We start from the raw sequence: 22,322 nt of genomic DNA on the forward strand, positions 1-22,322 counted from the left end.
GAGCAGTCGGGTTAGAACAGATAAAAGGAAGTACTTCTTCACCCAAAGAGTGATTAACACATGGAATTCACTGCCACAGGAGGTGGTGGCAGCTACAAGCATGGACAGCTTCAAGAGGGAATTAGATAAGCATATGGAGCAGAGGACCGTCAGTGGCTATTCGCCACAAGGTATCGATAGGAACTCTCAGTCTGGGGCAAGTGATGCTCTGTATTCTAAGTGCCAGAGGGGGCGGGGCAACAGTGGGAGGGCTTCTAGTTTCCTGGCCCCACTGGTGGACCTCCTGATGGCACCTGGTATTTTTGGCCACTGTGTGACCCAGAGTGTTGGACTAGATGGGCCATTGGCCTGATCCAAAATTGGCTTCTCTTATGTTGTTAAGTTCTTATGTTCAAAATGTAAAATCTCAATTAGGGCTGCCAATAAATAAACAAACACAAAACTAGTTGAGCACAGTCCTAAATACCACCATCTTCAACCGCCTCCTGAAGGCTGAAAGTGAGGGGAGGGGGGCCAGGTGCACCTCTCTGAGGAGGCTGTTCCGTAATTGTGGGACGGCCATTGAAAAGGCCCTCTTCGGTACTTCCACCAAAGAAGCTTCTTGGATTGGTGGGACAGACAGGAGGGCCTCTCGCTGCCCTCTTAATTCCTGGACAGGAACAGATGAGAGAAAACATCCCGGTCTCAATCCATGCATGGCTTTAAAAGTTGAATCTCTCAAGCCAAAAGAGTGGTACAATAAAATTTTAGCAATTCCAGGGTGAGGTTCCTCTGCTTCCTGAAGGGCTTCCTGCTCCTTCCTAGGGCTAGCAAAATCATGCAAACTAAAATATGCAGGTGAGCTTAACTTGTATAATTTAATTGTATAATTTAAGGCGGGTTGCAAACTCAAGTGGAACTTCACATTTCACTTTTCAAGAGCTGTATATGCCCCCCCTTTCCCCCCTCACAACAACTGTATATGGTAGGCTAGAGAGAAAGAGAGAGATTTTGTGTTTGTGTGATTGGTCTGAAGTCACCCAGTGAGGAGGGATTTGAACCTTGGTGGAAGAAGAAGAAGAGAAGAAGATGAAGAAGAAGAGATTGGATTTATACCCTGCCCTTCACTACCCAAAGGAGTCTCAGAGCGGCTTACAAACTCCTTTCCCTTCCCCTCCCCACAACAGACACCCTGTGAGGGTGGTGGGGCTGAGAGAGCTCTTTCCAGAACTGTCCTTGAGAGAACAGCTCTTATCAGAACTATGGCTTGCCCAAGGTCATCCAGCAGCTGCAAGTGGAGGAGTGGGGAATCAAACCCGGTTGTCCCAGATTAGAGTCCGCGCACTTAACCACTACACCAAATTGGCTCTACACTACACAAACCACGACACAACACCACAGCCTTTAAAGCCCTAAATGGCCAGAGCATCAAGACCCAATCTCACCCACGTGACTGGAAGACGTCGCAGGCCCTGAACAGTGATGGATTGGGCCCAATGTGTAATGCTTTGGAGTCTATGTTTTCCTACTGACAGCTGTGTATGCCCCCATGGGGTGAGAACCCTACGATTAATAGAAGCCTCTTGCTTACAGGGACCAAACTGACACAATGCTGTGAGAGAAAGAGGCTGTCTGGTATCCCTCCCCCAGAATCTGTTGATGTTCAGGGCCTCAGACGTCTTCCCCCAGGAAGCTCACCTGGCCCCCCTCCCCCTCCTGCCCTTCTGATGCCTCGTAAAGATGTTTTTATTCCAGAAGGCGTTTGGACCGGTTTTGTGCGGTGGGAATTAATTTTTTGCCCGGCTGGGATTTACGAAGGAGCCTAAGCCGCTGCTTAGTAAAGAAAAAAAGATGAGAAGAAGACAAAAAGAACTAGAATATCCGTCCCCTGCCCAGAGAAAAAGCTCCAAGTTCATGGGGGGGTGGGATGGGCCATTCCTGCCTCCTTGGGGGGAGGGACTTGGAATAAACTCTGTATTTGGGTGCATATAGTTTAGTAACTTTGCTACTTTACATCCTCCTTGTGGCTTTATTTTAGAGGCTGAAGCTTTAATGTGGCTCATTTTATTGCTGATTTCCTCCTGTCCCCGTTTCTTGTTGTTGTTTTTTTTAACAGCGCTTGTATTTCACTAGCCACCTTTCAGAAAAGGAGAATAAAAATACTCTAAATCGATAAACGTATTTATTCCACCCTTTCTCCAGGGATCGTAACGGCTCTCTCTTTCCCACTGTATCCTCACTGCCTCGCGAGGCAGGTGGAGATAAGAGAAACAGACTGGCCCAAGGCCACAAAGCAAGCTTCGCGGCGGAGAGGGGATTCGAACCCGCATCACACAGATCCTAGTCTGATAGTCTAAAAACTGCACTTCAGGGGCTCTGTTTTTTATATTCTATTGGAAACCCTGTGTGCCAGCAAAAAACACCCACACAAAGATATCCTAAGGCTGCGATCACACGCACTAAATAATCCACTTTTCAGTGCACTTTTCAGTGCACTTTTGAATGGGATCTTGCCAGTTCACACAGTAAAAATCCAGTTGAAAAGTGCATTGGAAGTGGATTGAAAGTGGACTATTTAGCATGTGTGATCACAGCCTAAATGTACCCACCCACTTTTGGGGCTCTCTTTAGCCCCAGTCCTGTGCCTTTGCACTCAGGGCCGGCCCGTCATTGTCAAATTCTAGACCCTTGCCTAGGGTGCCGGCCCGACAACGAGGGCGCCAGCCCGTGATCCGAGTGACCCCCCAAGAGGGAGCGCCGACTGCGGTGATGGGGAAGCCGCGGGCTCTGCTCAGTGCCCGGTTGCGTGGCAGGCCACCCAAAGGAAGGGAGCGGCTGGCGGCGAGCAGGAGCGTCGGGCGGAGAGGGTGAAGCCAAGAAGACACCGGGGGGAGGAGGCTTGCTCTGGCTGGCTTCAGACTCGGCGGAGCACACTGTTCTCTCAGCCCCACAGACAATGACAAAAAGAAAAGAAGAAGAGAAGAGATTGGATTTATACCCTATCCTTCACTCAGAGTCTCAGAGCAGCTTACAACTTCTTTCCCTTTCCCTTCCCACTGCAGACCAGTGTTCCCTCTAAGCTGGGCGGGGCTGCTTCCAGAGCGCTGCTCTCTTTGGGGAGGCAACTGTTCCCACTCCGAGTCCCCCAGGCTCCGTACCCTGCCCTCTACCCACCTTAGGGACTGGACCCTCGGAGGATCTGCGACTGCGGTGAGGGGTGTGTGTGGCGCCACAACTTAGCCTCGCCTAGTGCGCAAAAAAACCTGGGGCCGGCCCTGTTTGCACTGTTCTCTCAGCCTCACAGACAATGACAAAAAGAAAAGAAGAAGAGAAGAGATTGGATTTATACCCTACCCTTCACTCGGAGTCTCAGAGCAGCTTACAACTTCTTTCCCTTTCCCTCCCCACTGCAGACACCCTGTGAGGTAGGTGGGGCTGAGAGAGCTCTTTTGAGGACTGCTCTTGAGAGAACAGCTCTGAAAGAACTTGTGACTGACCCAAGGTCACACCAGCAGCTGCATGTGGGGGAGTGGGGAATCAAACCCGGTTCTCCCAGATTAGAATCCGTGCTCCTAACCTCTACACCGAACTGGGTCTTCTAAGGATCTCCACACGGGGTAACTTCTCTGGGGGAGAGAAGGACACGGCATTGGCAGCCTACCTTGAACTCCAGTTCCATGCCCGTGACGTGCTCCCCAACTTCGATCTGCGCCAACTTTTGGATGTAGGTGTACAGATTCCGAGCGGGCACCTCTGTGTTTCCACAGGCGACGGCTTCTAGCAAGGAGTCATGTATGAAGCTGTACTGGTCCTCCGTCTGCACCATGTAGTTCCTCTGTGACCGCATGAGCGTCACGTGCCCGTAAATGTCCACTGTCTTTTCATGCTTTATCCTCTCCAGCATGGCATCGATCACAATGAAACAGCCCGTTCGGCCAACCCCCGCACTGCAAGCACAGCAACGATAAAAAGACAGCTCTTTTTCACTCTAGAAAGCATGCATCGGAATTTTTTTTGGGGGGGGCGTTTCCTGCTGGGTCTGCCCTCCCGCCCCCCAAACTAAAGTTAGAAAACATGAACTGCACACTCCAGCTATACAAGGTTTGAGTCCAGTGGCACCTTTAAAACCAACAGAGCTTAATTCTGGGTATAAGCCAGGGGTCATTTCCTGCGGGAGTGCACAGGAGAGGAGCTCCGGCAGTAAGGAGCCCAGGGGGCGGGTACATGCAACAAGCCCCGCCCCCTGCTCCCAGGAGCCCTCAGTCAGAGCAAGAAGCAGCCAGGTGAGTTGCAGAGCCCCCCCCCCGGTCCGCCTTCAGGTACAAGCTCTCCCTTCTCTGTGAGGGCAGATCTGCACATTCCCCCCCCCCCATAGCTAGCAATCCAAAAGAGTCCAGTGGAGCCTGAGCGGTGGGTGTTGCCTTCTGACACACTTCTGGTGATGTCAGGGGGTGTGGCATATGCAAATAAGTTACGCTAATAAGTTATGCTAATGAGCTTCTGCACCTCTTTTTCTACAAAATGTATAAGCTTTCATGTGCAAGCACTGTGTGCATGCACACGAAAGCTTATACCCAGAATACAACGTTGTTGGTCTTAAAGGTGCCACTGGACTCCAACTTTGTTCCGCTGCATCAGACCAACACGGCTACCCGCCTGAATTCAGATAAAACTGTGACCAACCACAGACGTGGGAAGTCTCTTATATTTTCATCCCACCCTTCTTCCGGGGGAGCTCAGGGTGACCTTTGTGGCTCCCTCCCTTCTTCCATTCCATTCTCGCAATGACCCTGTAAGGTAGGTTAGGCTTACTGCAAGTCCCTGGCCCGAGGTCAACCAGTGAGTGCCCTAAAAAGGTGGGCACTACGCCACGCTGGCTCTCAAGGAATTCTGCTTGCAGTTCTACGGGGACACTCTGTGTGTGTGAGAGGGGGGGGGACTGACAGTCATAACTTGTGGAACCGCCTGCGGCTGGAAGCCACACAATAACATTCCCTCCTACTAGTGTCAAAATTTAGATTGTAAGGCTCCTTGAGGCAGGACTCTGTCGGGTTTATTTCACTCTGCACAGGGACATGGGTGCTGACAAACTGTCACAAGGGTTTACGTTTCACAAGAAACTGGATTTTGCACCATCGAGGTCTGCTGATGAGCAGGCAGAAAGAACACACACACACACACAGGGACTCCAGGTGGACAGGCTCTGTAATGCGCTGCTTGTGCGCCATTGCCAAAAGCTTTGGAAGGTGCCCTCAGTCACCGATCTGACCTTTTCCTCCACCATGTCTGACAGCCCTACCAGACTCAGAGGGTGAGTCCTTTCTTGGACAAAGGGGCTTGGTGTTAACTAAAGTACCTGGAGGGGGGGAAAGGTACAGGGAATTTTTAAGTCACGCTGATTATTTTTTGGGGGGTCAGCGACTGAAAGGTGTTTAAAAGGAAGGAAAGAGCACCCTTTCGCATCACTGTGCAAATGCATCTGGGTAGATCAAGAGGGGCAGCTGTGTTTGTCTGCCTGCATGCATGTGTAGAAAAGAGCAAGAGTCCAACTGCAAGTCCCTGGCCCGAGGTCAACCAGCGAGTGCCCTAAAAAGGTGGGCATTTGAGCCCGAATCTGTTTATTCTGTAACCACTACGCCACGCTGGCTCTCAAGGAATTCTGCTTGCAGTTCTACGGGGACACTCTATGTGTGTCAGAGGGGGGGGGGACTGACAGTCATCACTTGTGGAACCGCCTGCGGCTGGCAGCCACACAAGTAACATTTCCTCCTACCAGTGTCAAAATTTAGATTGTAAGCTCCTTGAGGCAGGACTCTGTCGGGTTTATTTCACTCTGCACAGGGACATGGGTGCTGACAAACTGTCACAAGGGTTTACGTTTCACAAGAAACTGGATTTTGCACCATCGAGGTCTGCTGATGAGCAGGCAGAAAGAACACACACACACACACACAGAGACTCCAGGTGGAGAGGCTCTGTAATGCGCTGCTTGCGCCGCCACTGCCAAAAGCTTTGGAAGGTGGCCTCAGTCACCGATCTGACCTTTTCCTCCTCCGTGTCTGATGGCCTCAACCAGACTCAGAGGGTGGGATGAGGTGTCCTTTCTTGGACAAAGGGGCTTGGTGTTAACTAAAGTACCTGGAGGGGGGGAAAGGTACAGGGAATTTTTAAGTCACGCTGATTATTTTTTGGGGGGTCAGCGACTGAAAGGTGTTTAAAAGGAAGGAAAGAGCACCCTTTCGCATCACTGTGCAAATGCATCTGGGTAGATCAAGAGGGGCAGCCGTGTTTGTCTGTAGCGGGAGAAAGGAGCGAGAGTCCAGGAGCACCTGAAAGACCAACCACATTTGTGGCAGGGGCAGGAGGTTTCCTGAGTCACTGGCTCACTTCTTCAGATATAAATTTTGTTAGTCTTTAAGGTGCTACTGGACAGTGCTCCCTCTAAGCTGTGGAGTCTTGTGAGCAAAAATTTCTACTCTGTGAGCTGCTTTGTGAGCTGCCGGCATGACTAAACACCAAGGCGCACGGAACGCTGTTACCTTCCCACCGAAGTGGTACCTATTCAGACTCAGAGGGTGAGTCCTTTCTTGGACAAAGGGGCTTGGTGTTAACTAAAGTACCTGGAGGGGGGGAAAGGTACAGGGAATTTTTAAGTCACGCTGATTATTTTTTGGGGGGTCAGCGACTGAAAGGTGTTTAAAAGGAAGGAAAGAGCACCCTTTCGCATCACTGTGCAAATGCATCTGGGTAGATCAAGAGGGGCAGCTGTGTTTGTCTGCCTGCATGCATGTGTAGAAAAGAGCAAGAGTCCAGGAGCACCTGAAAGACCAACCACATTTGTGGCAGGGGCAGGAGGTTTCCTGAGTCACAGGCTCACTCCTTCAGATACTTTTCTTCGGATACAAATTTTGTTAGTCTTTAAGGTGCTACTGGACAATGCTCTCTCTAAGCTGTGGAATCTTGTGAGCAAAAATTCTACTTTGTGAGCTGCTGGCATTAAAGTTGTGAGCGAGCGATTTAGCTGCTGCATCAATTAGTTTGCGCTGGAGCCCTCCTTCCTGAGCTGAGACAAAAAAAACTGTGTGAGCTGGAGGCTAAAAAACTGTGTGCTAGCTCAAACTAATTCAGCTTAGGGGGAACAGCGCTACTGGACTCTTGTTCTTTTCTACACATGCATCCAGGCAGGATTTAACCTTTTGTATGCAGAGTGAGGGGGCGGGGAAGATATTTTATAAATCGCCCAGACCCCCCTCTGTGTGTTCTGTTGCTGCAGCTTAATAGATGAAAAGGGTTTCTCTCTCCCTTGGCTTAAACTGCCAGGTGTCCCTCTTTTTCTGCTTTTTAAAATTCCTCTCCTTTGATATCTGTGAATTAGACTCTGTAACACCTAAAGCAAAAGGGCGTCTTCCTGGTAGGTGGAATGTAGTGCCTATGTGGTGGAGGTGGCAGTGATGGGAAGAGAAGACGGGAGGGCAGAGATCGGATCCTCGTAACCTGACATTCTGTGCCAAGGGCCCTCCATTTTTGAAGAAAATGAAGAAGAGGAGGAGGAGGAGGAGGAGATTGGATTTATACCCCACCCTTCACTCTGAGTCTCAGAGTGGCTTACAAACTCCTTTCCCTTCCCCTCCCCACAACAGACACCCTGTGAGGTCTTACAAACTCCTTTCCCTTCCCCTCCCCACAACAGACACCCTATGAGGTAGGTGGGGCTGAGAGAGCTCTTTCCAGAAATGCCCTTGAGAGAACAGCTCTGATAGAACTATGGCTTGTCCAGGGTCATCCAATAGCTGCAAGCGGAGGAGTGGGGAATGAAACCCAGTTCTCCCAGGTTAGAGTTTGCGCAATTAACCACCAAACCAAACTGGCTCTGTGCTAACTGCCATACGTGGAAGAAGCCTTCAAGTTGCCTTCTTGCATAAACTACATCTTCTCCAGGCAAAAAAGTAGGATTTCAATCCCCTTGGCCATGAGCAAGGACCCCTGACGTCACTCTAGCCAATTCATAAGTGCCTTCCCTGCCCCCCTGGGGAATAAAAGGGATGGTTTGTCTTTTTCCTTCCAGTTCTTCGTATCCCAGCCCCACTACATTCTAAAAGAGCAAGAGCCCAGGAGCACCTTAAAGGTAAAGGTTCCCTTGCTCGAAAGCCAGTCGAGTCCGACTCTAGGGTTGCGGTGCTGATCTCCGTTTCAAAGCCGAAGAGCCAGCGCTGTCCGAAGACGTTTCCGTGGTCATGTGGCTGGCATGACTAAACACCAAGGCGCACGGAACGCTGTTACCCTCCCACCGAAGTGGTACCTATTTATCTACTTGCAATTTCTTGCTTTCAAACTGCTAGGTTGGCAGGAACTAGAGACGGGAGCTCACTCCGTCATGCGGCACACTCGGGTCTCGAACTGCTGAACTACTGACCTTCGACAGCCTGCAGTTCAGCGTCTTAACCACTTGAGCCACTGCAGCTCCAGATAGGAGCACCTTAGAGACTAACAAAATTTGTGACAGGGGATGAGCTTTCAGGAGTCACTGCTGACTTCTTCAGATACTTCTTCAGGTGAGCAGTGACTCAGGAAAGCTCCAACCCTGCCACAAATGTTGTCAGTCTTGAAGGTGCTCCTGGACTCTCTTGCTCTTTTCTCCTGCAACAGACAGCCGCCTTGATCCGCTATATTATTTTGCTTAACTAGGAATCCTTGCTGTTATACGCAAATATTGTTGTCATTCAAACGTTATCACACTTTGTAATTGGCTTGTTGATTGACTAAATCGTTCTACCGTGCATGTAATCTGCCTTGAGTCCCAGTTGGACTATATATGAAAGTAAATAAAATCAAACCATCTCTAGACCCTTTGGAGTCAGCCAACTACCACCCAGTTCCAAATCTTCTGTTTTCAGGGGAAGGTAGGTGAGAGAGTGGTAGCTGGACAGCTCCAGGGTTTCCTGGGATGCTCCTCTCTCCTGGACCCAATTTCAGTCCAGCTTTTGCGCCGGCTATGGGATGGAGACGGTGCTGGTCGCCCTCATGGACGATCTTCGGTGACATCTGGATCGGGGTGGCTCAGTGCTGCTGTTATTATTAGACCTAACAGCAGCATTCAACATGGTCAATAATGCCATGAGGACCCACCTGCCTTACCGACATGGGGGATACGTGGGAATACATGGGATGGCTTGACAGTGGCTGGGCTCATTTTTCCACAGTTGGGGACCAAGGGGAGAAGACATCGCTGCATTACCATTTGGTATGCAGCATCCCCCAGTGGGCGAGCCAATTTGGTGTAGCGGTTAAGTGCGCGGACTCTAATCTGGGAGAACCGGGTTTGATTCCCCACTCCTCCACTTGCACCTGGCTGGATGACCTTGGGCAAGCCGTAGTTCTGGCAGAGCTGTCCTTGAAAAAGAGCAGTTTCTGTCAGAGCTCTCTCAGCCCCACCTACCTCTCAGGGTGTCTGTTGTGGGGAGGGGGAAGGGAAAGGAGTTTGTAGGCCGCTCTGAGACTCCTTTGGGTAGTGAAGGGCGGGGTATAAATCCAATCTCTTCTTCTTCCCTTCCTCTATGCTCTTTAATATCTATATGCGCCCCCTTGCCCAGATAGCCCAAACGTTTGGGCTGGGTTGTCACCAGTATGCTGATGACACCCAGCTGTATCTGATGATGGACGGACAACTGGTGGACATTTTGGCTGAGGGCTTGAATGCCGTGGCTGTGTAGTTAAAGCAGAGCCGACTGAAACTGAATCCCATGAAGATGGAGGTTTTGTACCTGGGTCGTGGAGCGACTGGATCAGGGATCCAGCTCCCAACTCTGGATGGGGTGCTATTGACACCTGGGCCAGCGCTAAAGAGTCTGGGTGTGGTCTTGGATGCCTCACTTTCTGCGGAGGCCCAAGTCACAGCAGTTGCAAGATCTGCATTTTTCCATCTGTGGCGGGGCAAGCACCCGGTCCCCCACCTTCCCCCCCTCCCCGGGGCCTAGCTGCAGTGATCCATGCAACTGTCACCTCCAGGCTGGACTACTGTAGCTCGCTTTATGCAGGGCTACCCTTAAGACTGCAGCTGGTCTGAAATGCGGCGGCGTGTGTCCTCACAGGGACACCTCTGAGAGCACATAAACTTGCTCCGGTGCTGCGTCAGCTGCACTGGCTCCCAGCTGAATTCCGGATCAGGTTCAAGGCCTTTAAAGCCCTATGCGGACGGGGACCAACATATCTACGGGACTCTCTTTCTCTGTACTGCCAAAGGGCCTTGCACTCTTCCGCTCAACACCTCCTGGTCGTCCCCAGCCCCAAAAACGTTCGCCTAGCCTCAAACGGAGCCGGAACCTGGTCGAACACTCTCCCTAGTGCAGGGGTCATTTCGTAGAAAAAGAGCTAGGGGAACTCATTAGCATAACTCATTAGCATATGCCACACCCCCTGACATCAGGGGCCCGGCGGTGGACCTGCAAGGCTGGCGGGAGTGCGAGGAAGCCCCGCCAAGGCCCTCCCTGGCCTCAGGCAGGCAGGGGTTGGGAGAGGCGGGGAGGAAGCAACTTACCCTCCCTCTTCTCCTGCCTCCTCCTGGCTGAATGAGGGCTGGAAGCGGGGCGGCCGGAAGCAGGGGGCGGGGCTTCATCGTGTGCCCGAAATGACCTCTGCCCTAGTGAGAGTCGGGCCTTGCGGGATCTAATGCAGTTTCTCAGGGCCTGTAAAACGGAGGTGTTCCGCCAGGCCTATGGTCGAGGAGGCGACAATCCAACTACCATGGGCTCCCCTGCTTTGCTCTGCTCAGTCTGTTTAGCTCCGCTCTGTCGGGCAGCGTTTCGATCCATCCTACCCCTGCACTGTTTAGATCTGCAGCTATGTAGCCATGGGAACGTCATCCAATTCTGCAAATTGTCTTGCTGACGCCCCTTGAGGTTTTTATATAGTAATACCGTTTCGTATCTGCTTCATGACTGAATTTTCTTTTTAAAGCTTTGCATGTTTTTAAGAATGCTGTAACCCACCCTGAGCCCCATGCACAGGGGAAGGAGGGCTAGAAGCCCAACGAAATGAATAAATTAATCTGAATCAAGCCTGAGAGACACAGTTTCTTCTTGGACTTTAAATTAAGTTAGAGACCATCACCTATCCGGACTTGGGGGGGGGAGGGGAAGCTCTCTCAAAAAGGGGCAACCCACTCTTTAAACTATTATAAGATTCTGCCGGATCATAACCTATCCTCATGCACACCCATGCAAGCGTAGGCTATTGCACTTTCCCTGCCCTATACGAGCAACTCTCTCGAAGTCTGTTTTAACCTTCTGTTTCTTTTCCTTATCTCTTCCTGGTTATCTTGCAAGCTTTTCTGAGTACCACAGAGAGAAAAACAACATGACACCAGAGGGAGAACCTGTGGAAACGGCATTTTCCACCTCCTCCGGAATCGATGTATATTTTCTCCCGATATTGTCTTCATAAACCATCATTAGAAAACAACGTGATAACCAGAATACCTCAGTGTCTATGCAGCACTTTCAGTGCTCAAAGCACTTCAGAGCAGCCCTCACAACTGCACTGTAAAGTCGGCCAGGGTTACCATCACTGTACTGTGGACAGGTGTGTGTTAAAGCTCAGGCCAGATGCTGCACATGAATTTAAGCGGATGGGGCAAATATAATGTGATCTGCGGTCTGGGGATTTTCCTCTGGCTCAAGTCTCACCTCAGCCGCACAACCACATTGTCTTGTTACAAGGACACGAGTCCTGGGAATCAAAACAACATACTTCCGGGCAGGGGTCATTTCCTGCAGGAGCAGAGCTCCGGCAGTAAAGAGCCCAGGGGGTGGGCACATGCAACAAGCCCCACCCCCTGCTCCCAGCAGCCCTCAGTCAGAGCAAGAAGCAGCCAGGTAAGCTACAGAGCCCCCCCCGGCCCCCCCGGTCCAAAACAGTCCAGTGGCACCTTTAAGACCAAGTTTTATTCAGGCACAAGCTCTCCCTCCTCTGCGAGGACAGATCTGCGCGTCCCCCACCCCCCAATAGCTAGCAATCCAAAACAGTCCAGTGGAGTCTGAGCGGTGGGTGTTGCCTTCTGACACACTTCCAGTGATGTCAGGGGGTGTGGCATATGCAAATGAGTTATGCTAATGAGCTCCTGCACCTCTTTTTCTACAAAATGACCCCTGCTTCCGGGCATAAAATCAGCCCCAAATCCACCCCAGTCCTGGTGTCTGCACAGCAAAGAGTGATGTGAGCATTTCCTGTGTAGGGCCTCAGCTTCCATCCAGCCTCTTATGGGCTGTAAACTGAAGTTGTGTTTGAGGACCTGCTGACAGCACGGACGTTTGCCTCCAGTGGATGGTTATCGCTCTTGCGCAGTCTGTGCAAGTCACACATGAACACACCTGGCAAGTGTGTTGCTGTATTGATCGTGAATGGAAACCTACGCACTTGACGTTTTGGAGGTCATTAATTCATAGGGGCATCATCGGTCAGAAGTGACTCAGCACATGCACAATATTGGCCGACCTTACAAGGCTGTTGAAAGAATCACAAGGTAACTCTGAATGCTGAAAATGCTATAGAGGACTCTTTTTGTAACAGGAACTCCTTTGCATATTAGGCGACACACCCCTAATGTAGCCAATCCTCCAAGAACTTACAGAGCTTTTCTTACAGGGGCTACTGTAAGCTCTTGGAGGATTGGCTACGTTAGGGGTGTGTTGCCTAATATGCAAAGGAGTTCCTGCTACAAAAAGAGCCCAATTAACGAACAGCCCAGACGTGATCCCAGTGTGATCAGCTACAGTGCTAATTTATTTATTTATTTTTATTACCTTTATTTAAATATTTTGAATCATTTTTCAAGCCTGATGAATCCATTAAAACCCACCTAAAATTTAACTGCAACATCCCCACATGTGGAGGATCTGCAGTCCCTTGCCCCTTGGTGTATGGGGCTGACTTTTAGGTTTTTGTAGCAACCGAAATGGTGCACGAAAAGCCAGGGTGGCCATCACTGGGAGGAGGCAGAGGGGAAAGGGAAAGTAGGAAAATAGTTATATAGTTATATAGAAGGAGACCCACAAGAACTTCTCCGCAAGTCCTTGTGGGTCTCCTTCTATATAGCTATTGTTGTTGACATTATTGACAACAATAGCAACCACATTCTAATTAATAATATATCACAACGTTAAGAAGAAGTTACTTTGACCAGCCAGTAGCACATTTCCTCTGTTACTGAGGAGTTTATTCTAACATGCAACTGTGTATTTCTTTATCCTGTGTGAAGAAAACTTCTGCAGTGAAAACTACAGTTTTTGTGAAGTTGGCCATACAAGCTTTTAATAAGGAACCAGGATGTTTATTGCAAACAGATGGGATGAAAGAAGGGGAAACGAAGATGAATGCCCCCTTTCCCCCCTCTGTCAATGTTCTCTCTAAGCGGCAGAGTCTTGTGAGCAAAAATTCTACTTTGTGAGCTACGGGCATTAAAGTTGTGAGCGAGCGATTTGGCTACTGCATCAATTAGTTTGCTCCGGAGCCCTCCTTCCTGAGCTAAGATGAAAATCTGTGAGCTGGAGGCTAAAAAACTGTGAACTAGCTCACACTAACTCAGCTTAGAAGGAACACTGCCCTCCTCCTTCCCCCAGTTAGTGAAAGTTCTGGTGCATCTTTGGGAGAGAATTGGGCTGCTTCTAAGTGTGTGTTTGTGTGTGTGTGTGTGATCTCAGAAGTGTTGCCCTGCTAGACAAAACCTGACCCCGCCCAGCCTCAAGTACAGATGGAAACCCGTCTCAGTCTCATTGGTCCCTTCCTCCACGAACCAGAACCACAGGAACCCTAGGGGCTAGCTCACAGCCTATTACATGGGGGTCCCGTCCTGCAAGACTGGAGTCTGAAATGGACACAAGCCTGGTACCTGCAGTGCACCACGATTGGGCCGGCATCAGGCGGATTGCAGGTTTTCACTCTTCTGAGGAAGGCCAGGAATGGGGTTGGATACTCGGGGACGCCGTGATCCGGCCAGGCCGTGAACTGGAACTGGCGGACCTCGCGTTTCTCACTGGAGCCGTTCTGTGGGAAGCAGCAACAGAAGACGTCACAAAAGAACAAAAACACGGCAGCTGATGCAATCCGTTTGCAGAGGCCAGGGTGTGCAGAGCAAACCCCTCCAAATGGCTCACAGAAGCCAGCTGAGCCAGATTCTGCAAGAGGAGGCAACATAAGAACATAAAAGACGCCAATGTTGGATCAGGCCAAAGGCCCATCCAGTCCAACACTCTGTGTCACACACTGGCCAGAAATACCAGGTGCCATCAGGAGGTCCACCAGTGGGGCCAGGACATTAGAAGCCCTCCCACTGTTGACCCCCCCCCCAAGCACCAAGAAGACCGAGCATCACTTGCCCCAGAGCCCCTATCTATACCTTGTGGCTAATAGCCACTGATGGACCTCTGCTCCATATGCTTATCTAATTCCCTTGTAGCCGCCACCACCTCCTGTGGCAGTGAATTCCATGTGTTAATCACTCTTTGGGTGAAGAAGTACTTCCTTTTATCCGTTCTAACCCGACCGCTCAGCAATTTCATGGAGTGCCCACGAGTTCTTGTATTGTGAGAAAGGGAGAAAAGTACCTCTTTCTCTACCTGCTCTTTCCCATACATAATCTTATAAACCTCAATCTTGTCACCCCTCAGTCGTCGTTTCTCCAAGCTAAAGAGCCCTAAGCGCCTTAACCGTTCCTCATAGGGAAAGTGTTCCAACCCCTTTATCATTCGAGTTGCCCTTTTCTGCACTTTTTCCAAAGCTATAATATCCTTTTTAAGGTGTGGTGACCAGAACTGCACACAGTATTCCAAATGAGGTCGCACCATTGATTTATATAGCGGCATTATGATATTGGCTGATCTGTTTACAATACCCTTCCTAATAATCCCCAGCATAGCATTGGCCTTCTTTATTGCAGTCACACACTGTCTCGACATTTTCAGTGAGTTATCTACTACAACTCCAAGATCTCTCTCTTGATCAGTCTCTGCCAGTTCAGACCCCATCAATGTGTATTTATATTTAGGATTTTTGGCTCCAATGTGCATCACCTTGCACTTGGCCACATTGAACCCCATTTGCCATGTTGACGCCCACTCGCCCAACTTTGACAGATCCCTTTGGAGTGCCTCACAATCCTCACTGGTTTTCACCACCCCGAACAACTTTGTATCATCCGCAAATTTAGCCACTTCACTGCTTACTCCCATCTCCAAATCATTAATGAACAAGTTAAAAAGCAGTGGACCAAGTACTGATCCCTGTGGTACCCCACTGCTTACACCCCTCCACTGGGAGAACTGCCCATTTATACTCACTCTCTGTTTTCTATTAATTAGCCAGTTTTTGATCCATAAAAGGACTTGTCCTTTTATCCCATGATTTTTGAGCTTGCTTAGGAGCCTTTGATGAGGAACTTTATCAAAAGCTTTCTGGAAGTCAAGGTAAACAATATCTATTGGATCCCCCTTGTCCACATGTTTGTTCACCCCCTCAAAGAACACTAACAGGTTAGTGAGACAAGATCTTCCCTTACAGAACCCATGTTGAGTCTGCCTCAATAGGTTTTGTTCATCTATGTGCCTACTAATTCTTTCCTTAATAATGGTTTCCACCAATTTACCCGGTATCGACGTCAGACTGACAGGCCTGTAATTTCCCGGATCTCCTCTGGAACCCTTTTTAAAGATGGGAGTGACATTAGCTACCTTCCAGTCCTCAGGAATGGAGGCTGATTTTAAGGAGAGATTACATATTTTTGTCAGGAGATCCACAAGTTCACAATTGAGTTCTTTCAGAACTCTTGGATGTATGCCATCTGGGCCTGGTGATTTATCAGTTTTTAAGTTGTTTATCAGTTTTAGGACCTCCTCTCTCGTCACCTCAATCTGACTCAGGTCTTTCAACACCCCTCCCGAACTCAGCGGCTCTGGAGTGGGCAAGCACCTCTCATCTTCCACAGTGAAGACGGAGGCAAAAAATGCATTTAGCTTCTCAGCCATTTCCCTATCATCCTTCAGTACTCCTTTTACCCCTTGGTCATCCAAGGGCCCCACTGCCTCCCTGGCTGGTTTCCTGTTTCTAATGTATTTGAAGAAAGTTTTATTGTTGGTCTTTACATTTTTTGCTATATGCTCCTCATATTCCCTTTTTGCATGCCTGACCACAGACTTGCATTTTATTTGCCATAGCCTGTGTTCTGTTTTATCAGCCTCACTGTGACTAGCTTTCCACCGCTTAAAGGAATCCTTTTTACCTTTTACAGCTTCCATTACTTTGTTTGTTAACCATGTAGGCTTTTTCTTATACCTGTTTGTGCCTTTCCTAACCTGCGGAATATATTTTATTTGAGCTTCTAGAATTGTAGTTTTAAACAGTTTCCAAGCTTCCCCAATGGTTTTGACCCTTTCTACTTTTCCCTTCAGTTTCCTCCCCACATGTCCCCTCATATCAGAAAAATTACCCCTTTTAAAGTTAAAAGTGGTTGTGTGAGTCTTTTTGGCCAATTCCCTATTTGTACAAATGTTGAACTCAACAACATTATGATCACTGTTCCCAAGCGGTGCAATCACTTTTACATCTCTCACCAGGTCTTGAGTGTTACTTAGGACCAAATCAAGGATCGCCTCTCCCCTGGTAGGTTCCATGACCATCTGCTCCATAGCACAGTCATTTAGAGTGTCTAGAAACTCAATCTCTTTCTCTCGACTAGAACACATATTGACCCAATCAATGTGTGGGTAGTTAAAATCACCTATTACGACACAGTGTTTTTGTCTAGCTGCTATCTTTAATTCATTCATCATTTTATAATCCTCCTCTATCTTTTGATCCGGTGGGCGATAACAAACTCCCAGTGTTAAGTTTCCTTTTGGCCCCCCTATTTCAACCCACAGAACTTCAAGAAGCGAATCCAATTCTCTTAGCCTCTCGATCTTTCTGGACTTTATACCCTCTCTGACATACAGAGCCACCCCACCTCCAACCCTTCCCCCCCTATCCTTCCGATATAATATATAACCGGGAATCACCGTATCCCACTGATTTTCCTCATCCCACCAAGTTTCTGAAATACCCACAATGTCTATTTTTCCCTCTGACACCAAGCACTCCAACTCCCCGATTTTACCTCGGACACTTCGAGCATTTGTATAGAAACAGCTGTAATTTCCCATACTGGTTAAGCCTGCCACCTTCCTCTTGCAATCTCGAGACCTTGTCAGGCAGTCCATGTCACTAGCCATGGTCTCAGTGGACAATTTCAATCCACCTCCCTGTAGAAAAGCAACAGGTACCCCCTCATCTCTCTGAGATGAGCCAACCCGAACCAGAGACTTTTCATCTCCTGTCGGCTTTCCCCCAATATTCAGTTTAAAAACTGCTCTGCCACCTTTTTGATTTTAAGCGCCAGCAGCCTGGTTCCTTCTCGGGACAAGTGGAGACCGTCTCGCCTGTACAGCTCCCTCTTGTTCCAAAAAGAATCCCAGTGCCTAACAAACCTGAACCCTTCCCCTCTACACCATCGTCTCATCCACGCATTGAGACTCCTGATCTGTGCCTGTCTCTCCGGCCCTGCGCGTGGAACAGGTAGCACTTCTGAGAAGGCTACCTTGGAGGTCCTGGCCTTGAGTTTCCTGCCCAGCAGCCTAAATTTCTCCTCCAGGACCTCACGACTGCATTTCCCCACATCGTTGGTGCCGACATGCACCACGACCACTGGCTCCTCCCCAGCACTATCTACCAGCCTATCTAAAACACGCGTAATGTCCGCTACCTTTGCACCAGGCAGGCAAGTCACCATACGGTCAGTACGCGGGTTCGCCACCCAGCTGTCTACCTGCCTAAGGATCGAATCACCCACTACCAAGAGCCCCCCTCCCACCCTGCCCAGGGATGGTTCCTTGGTGCAAAAGGATAACCGCTCACCAGCTGGGGAAGAGGTCCCTTCTGAGGGCACATTCCCCTTATCCTCAGCACGGTGCCCTGTTTCCCCTAGACCCTCATGCTCCCTGACAGCAGCGGGGCTGCCAGATCCAGAGTGGGACGTAGCTAACAAGTCCCCGAGAGTCTTTTCTGTGCGCCTAGCTGACTGTCTCTGCTTCTCCAGGTCAGCCACCTTGGCCTCAAGGGAGCACACACGTTCCCTGAGAACCAGGAGCTCCTTGCACCGAGCACACACCCAAGACTTCTGCCCAGTGGGCAGATAGTCATACATGTGACACTCTGTGCAAAACACTGGATAGCCCCCAACCCCCTGCTGGCATTCTGGCTTCATAATTCTTTTAAAATAAGTAAATGTAATCCCCCTTTTAAATCCCTTTGTATTTATGTGTTTTTTTCTTGTCAAAGTCAAATTACTTTATGGGGAAAACAAGGAGCCTAGGGTTTTCACTTTCTGCCTCTTCTTGGGCGTCTCACAGAGCCCCTAGTCCAAGAGTCCCTGGGCTAAGAGCCACGGGCAAAGAGCCCTTTAGCTCGCCCTTCGGCTCGTGCCAGAGGCTCGTGCCTCTGGCAAGGTGCTTCCTTAAATAGAGGCCTCCCCCAGCAGAGTGCTGGCAGCAGCTATTCAAATGCACCCAGGCACTCAATCACATGCAAAACAATGCCCCTTCCTTTTCCTCTCAATTGCAGTCAATCACAGTCAAACAATGCCCTTTCCTCTCTCAAGCAGCCAGGAATCTGCAAAAACTCCAAGCGCTTCCACACACTCCCAGACCAGTTCTCCCACCAAAATCCTCAGCTGGATCCTCTCCGCTGAAAGCAAATAAAAAACCACTCACCCCTCTGTCTCCTGCTCCTGCTCCTGCTCAGAGCTCAGCTGGGTCTCCTCTGCCTCTGGCCAGGTGTTTCCTTAAATAGAGGCCTCCCCCAGCAGAGTGCTGGCAGCAGCTATTCAAATGCACCCAGGCACTCAATCACATGCAAAACAATGCCCCTTCCTTTTCCTCTCAATTGCAGTCAATCACAGTCAAACAATGCCCTTTCCTCTCTCAAGCAGCCAGGAATCTGCAAAAACTCCAAGCGCTTCCACACACTCCCAGACCAGTTCTCCCACCAAAATCCTCAGCTGGATCCTCTCCGCTGAAAGCAAATAAAAAACCACTCACCCCTCTGTCTCCTGCTCCTGCTCCTGCTCAGAGCTCAGCTGGGTCTCCTCTGCCTCTGGCCAGGTGTTTCCTTAAATAGAGGCCTCCCCCAGCAGAGTGCTGGCAGCAGCTATTCAAATGCACCCAGGCACTCAATCACATGCAAAACAATGCCCCTTCCTTTTCCTCTCAATTGCAGTCAATCACAGTCAAACAATGCCCTTTCCTCTCTCAAGCAGCCAGGAATCTGCAAAAACTCCAAGCGCTTCCACACACTCCCAGACCAGTTCTCCCACCAAAATCCTCAGCTGGATCCTCTCCGCTGAAAGCAAATAAAAAACCACTCACCCCTCTGTCTCCTGCTCCTGCTCCTGCTCAGAGCTCAGCTGGGTCTCCTCTGCCTCTGGCCAGGTGTTTCCTTAAATAGAGGCCTCCCCCAGCAGAGTGCTGGCAGCAGCTATTCAAATGCACCCAGGCACTCAATCACATGCAAAACAATGCCCCTTCCTTTTCCTCTCAATTGCAGTCAATCACAGTCAAACAATGCCCTTTCCTCAAGGAGGACAGATATATTTGCAGAGAGGCGCGGGCCGTTGTTACAGGGAATTAATCAAAGCCACAATACATTAGTGCAGGGCTTTTTTTTTGTAGAAAAAGCCCAGCAGGGACTCATTAGCATAATAGGCCACAACCAACAGCAGAAACACATTAGCATATTAAGCCACACCCCCGACAGCACAGCTCATTAGCATATTAGGCCACACCCCCGTGCTGCAGGGAGCCTGGGCAAGCCAGCCCTTGGACAGGCCGGGGAAGGCACGAGGAGGCATTAAAATGCCTCCCCGATCCTTCCAGGACCCCCCCTGGCCCGCCCGCCTCAGAGTCGTGGGGGGGTGTCGCTCTCCAGGTTCCTGCCCCAAAATAGCCCTGCATTAGTATTATTCCTTCCTTGCTATCCCACATTTCCTCAGGCTTTTTGGGTACTGGATAGGGTTGCCAACTGAAAGCTGTGAAATTCCTGAAGATTTGGGGTGGGGACCTCGGAGGGTGAGGTTTGGGGACTTCCTGCCCCAAAATAGCCCTGCATTTGTCTATTCCTTCCTTGCTATCCCACATTTCCTCAGGCTTTTTGGGTACTGGATAGGGTTGCCAACTGAAAGCTGTGAAATTCCTGAAGATTTGGGGTGGGGACCTCGGAGGGTGAGGTTTGGGGACCTCGGAGGGCGAATAAAGCCATAGAATCCCCCGTTCCAGAGCTGCCCTTTTCTCCAGGGAAACTGCTCTGTATAATCCACTGTAATTCCAGGAGGTTGGCAACCCTGTTTGGACCACATCTATGTAAACGTGTGCCTCCCCCAAGCAGAGTGGCCCTGCCATCTGACTTATCATTAATCTCTTCCCTCCTCCCTGCCGAGGATCTCTGCCTTCTGCTAATTCGAGGCACAAAACCGACTGAGCGTGAAGCTGTTGACCTGACATACTTTTAAATTAAAGAAATGCTTTATTAGGGGGGAAAAAAGACCAAACACAACAGAGCCGTGCCACGTAATTAAAGCAAGTCATGGTCGCTAATTTCAAAGCTTTTTCATTCCCTTCCCCGTTCTCCCAAAAGGGATCACACCAGGGTTTCCCTCCTACCGCCCCTCCCACCGCCTATCTGGTGTAGTGGTTAAGTGCGCGGACTCTAATCTGGGAGAACCGGGTTTGATTCCCCACTCCTCCACTTGCACCTGCTGATGTGACCTTGGGTCAGTCACAACCTCTGGCACAGCTGTTCCTGAAAGAGCAGTTTTTGTCAGAGCTCTCTCAGCCCCACCCACCTCACAGGGTGTCTGTTGTGGGGGAGGGGAAGGGAAAGGAGTTTGTAAGCCGCTCTGAGACTCCAAGTGAAGGGCAGGGGATAAATCCAATCTCTTCTTCTTCTTCTATCCATTCACTTCATCAGCAGAGAGATCTGAGTTGGGGTTATGTGGGCGCTAGAACCTGATCTAGACCAGTGCCCGTCTGCCCTGCCCCACTAGGGTTACCAACTCTGGTTTGGGAAATTCCTGGAGATTTGGAGGGATGGAACCTTGGGAAGGGTGGATTTTGAAGAAGAGGAAGAAGAAGAAGAAGAAGAAGAAGAAGAAGAAGAAGAAGAAGAAGAAGAAGAAGAAGAGGAGGAGGAGGAGATTGGATTTATACCCTGCCCTTCACTACCCAAAGGTTTGTGTCAGTTGTGATGTAAGTGTCCAGTGCTACATTCAGCTTCCCTGCTTAGGTTTTAACATACAAGTGCCAAAGAAGAAAGAAGAAGAAAAAGAAGAGATTGGATTCATACCCCACCCTTCACTACCCGAAGGTGTCTCAGAGCGGCTTACAAACTCCTTTCCCTTCCTCTCCCCACAACAGACACCCTGTGAGGTAGGTACAGCTGAGAGTGCTCTTGACAGAAACTGCTCTTTTTCAAGGACAGCTCTTATCAGAACTACAGCTTGCCCAAGGTCATCCAGCAGGTGCAAGTGGAGGAGTGGTCAGCTAAAATAATCTTCCTTGCGGAAATAGGGCCAAATAGCTCACATGAAGCTCTGGTTCTCTGTGTGAATTTTCTGGCTGACGCGTTACGCCTTCCTTACACAACTGGCCATTGGGGCATCCAACTCTCAAAACAACCAAACGAACGAGAGCAAAAAGACGAACACAGGATTACTGATTCTGAAAAATCCCATCCACGTGATAACTCCCCACACCACTTCCGCACCCAGGCAGGACCGTGCCGGATGCTGGGCACCCAGGATGTTATTTATTGGGACTGAAACGTGCCAGGATTGTTCTACCAGAGACTGGCTGAGCTTGGAGCCCAAGAGCAGTAGAGCACCAGGACTCTGGAGGTCACCGATCAAGCAGTAATGTTATGTAAATAGCCTTTCGTTGGGAGTGGGGTGTGTTTGGGTTTGGTGTTTGCCTGCTATTTAAACAGGGCTGCGACCCTGGAGGACAGTCTTGTTCCTGAAATCACTTAATAAAGTAGAGCTGTTCACTGCAATGCGCCTTGAACCCAGTATTTAATACAGGAAGAGCCACAAACCGTCCATACCTTCGATAGGAAGCAGAATGATCCGGGAATGGTCGTAGGCGATCACATTGGCGTACCGGTTTTTGGGTTTGTTCACCTCCAGGTTGGAGTGCTCCCACGTGAACTGCTGACCAGGGTCGATGGACTGGAGAGAAAGAGGGGAGAAAACGCAACTCAGGAACAGTACGTGG

The 22,322-nt window shown here is 49.8% G+C and overlaps 1 protein-coding gene across 1 annotated transcript in view; it reads right to left on the bottom strand.

The window, feature by feature from the left end:
• The window catches only part of PTPRS (protein tyrosine phosphatase, receptor type S), a 179,752-nt gene that overhangs the window by 28,094 nt on the left and 129,336 nt on the right, over positions 1-22,322 (bottom strand). Inside the window, exons 23-25 of the mRNA XM_015415315.1 lie at positions 22,153-22,276; positions 13,862-14,147; positions 3,641-3,926 (exon numbers count right to left, since the gene is read on the bottom strand). Of these exons, the coding sequence (XP_015270801.1) occupies positions 3,641-3,926; positions 13,862-14,147; positions 22,153-22,276 (696 nt within the window). The remainder of the gene's footprint in view (positions 1-3,640; positions 3,927-13,861; positions 14,148-22,152; positions 22,277-22,322) is intronic.

Source organism: Gekko japonicus, unplaced genomic scaffold (genome assembly GCF_001447785.1).
Source record: "Gekko japonicus isolate JY-2015 unplaced genomic scaffold, Gekko_japonicus_V1.1 scaffold578, whole genome shotgun sequence".
Lineage (NCBI taxonomy): Eukaryota > Metazoa > Chordata > Lepidosauria > Squamata > Gekkonidae > Gekko > Gekko japonicus.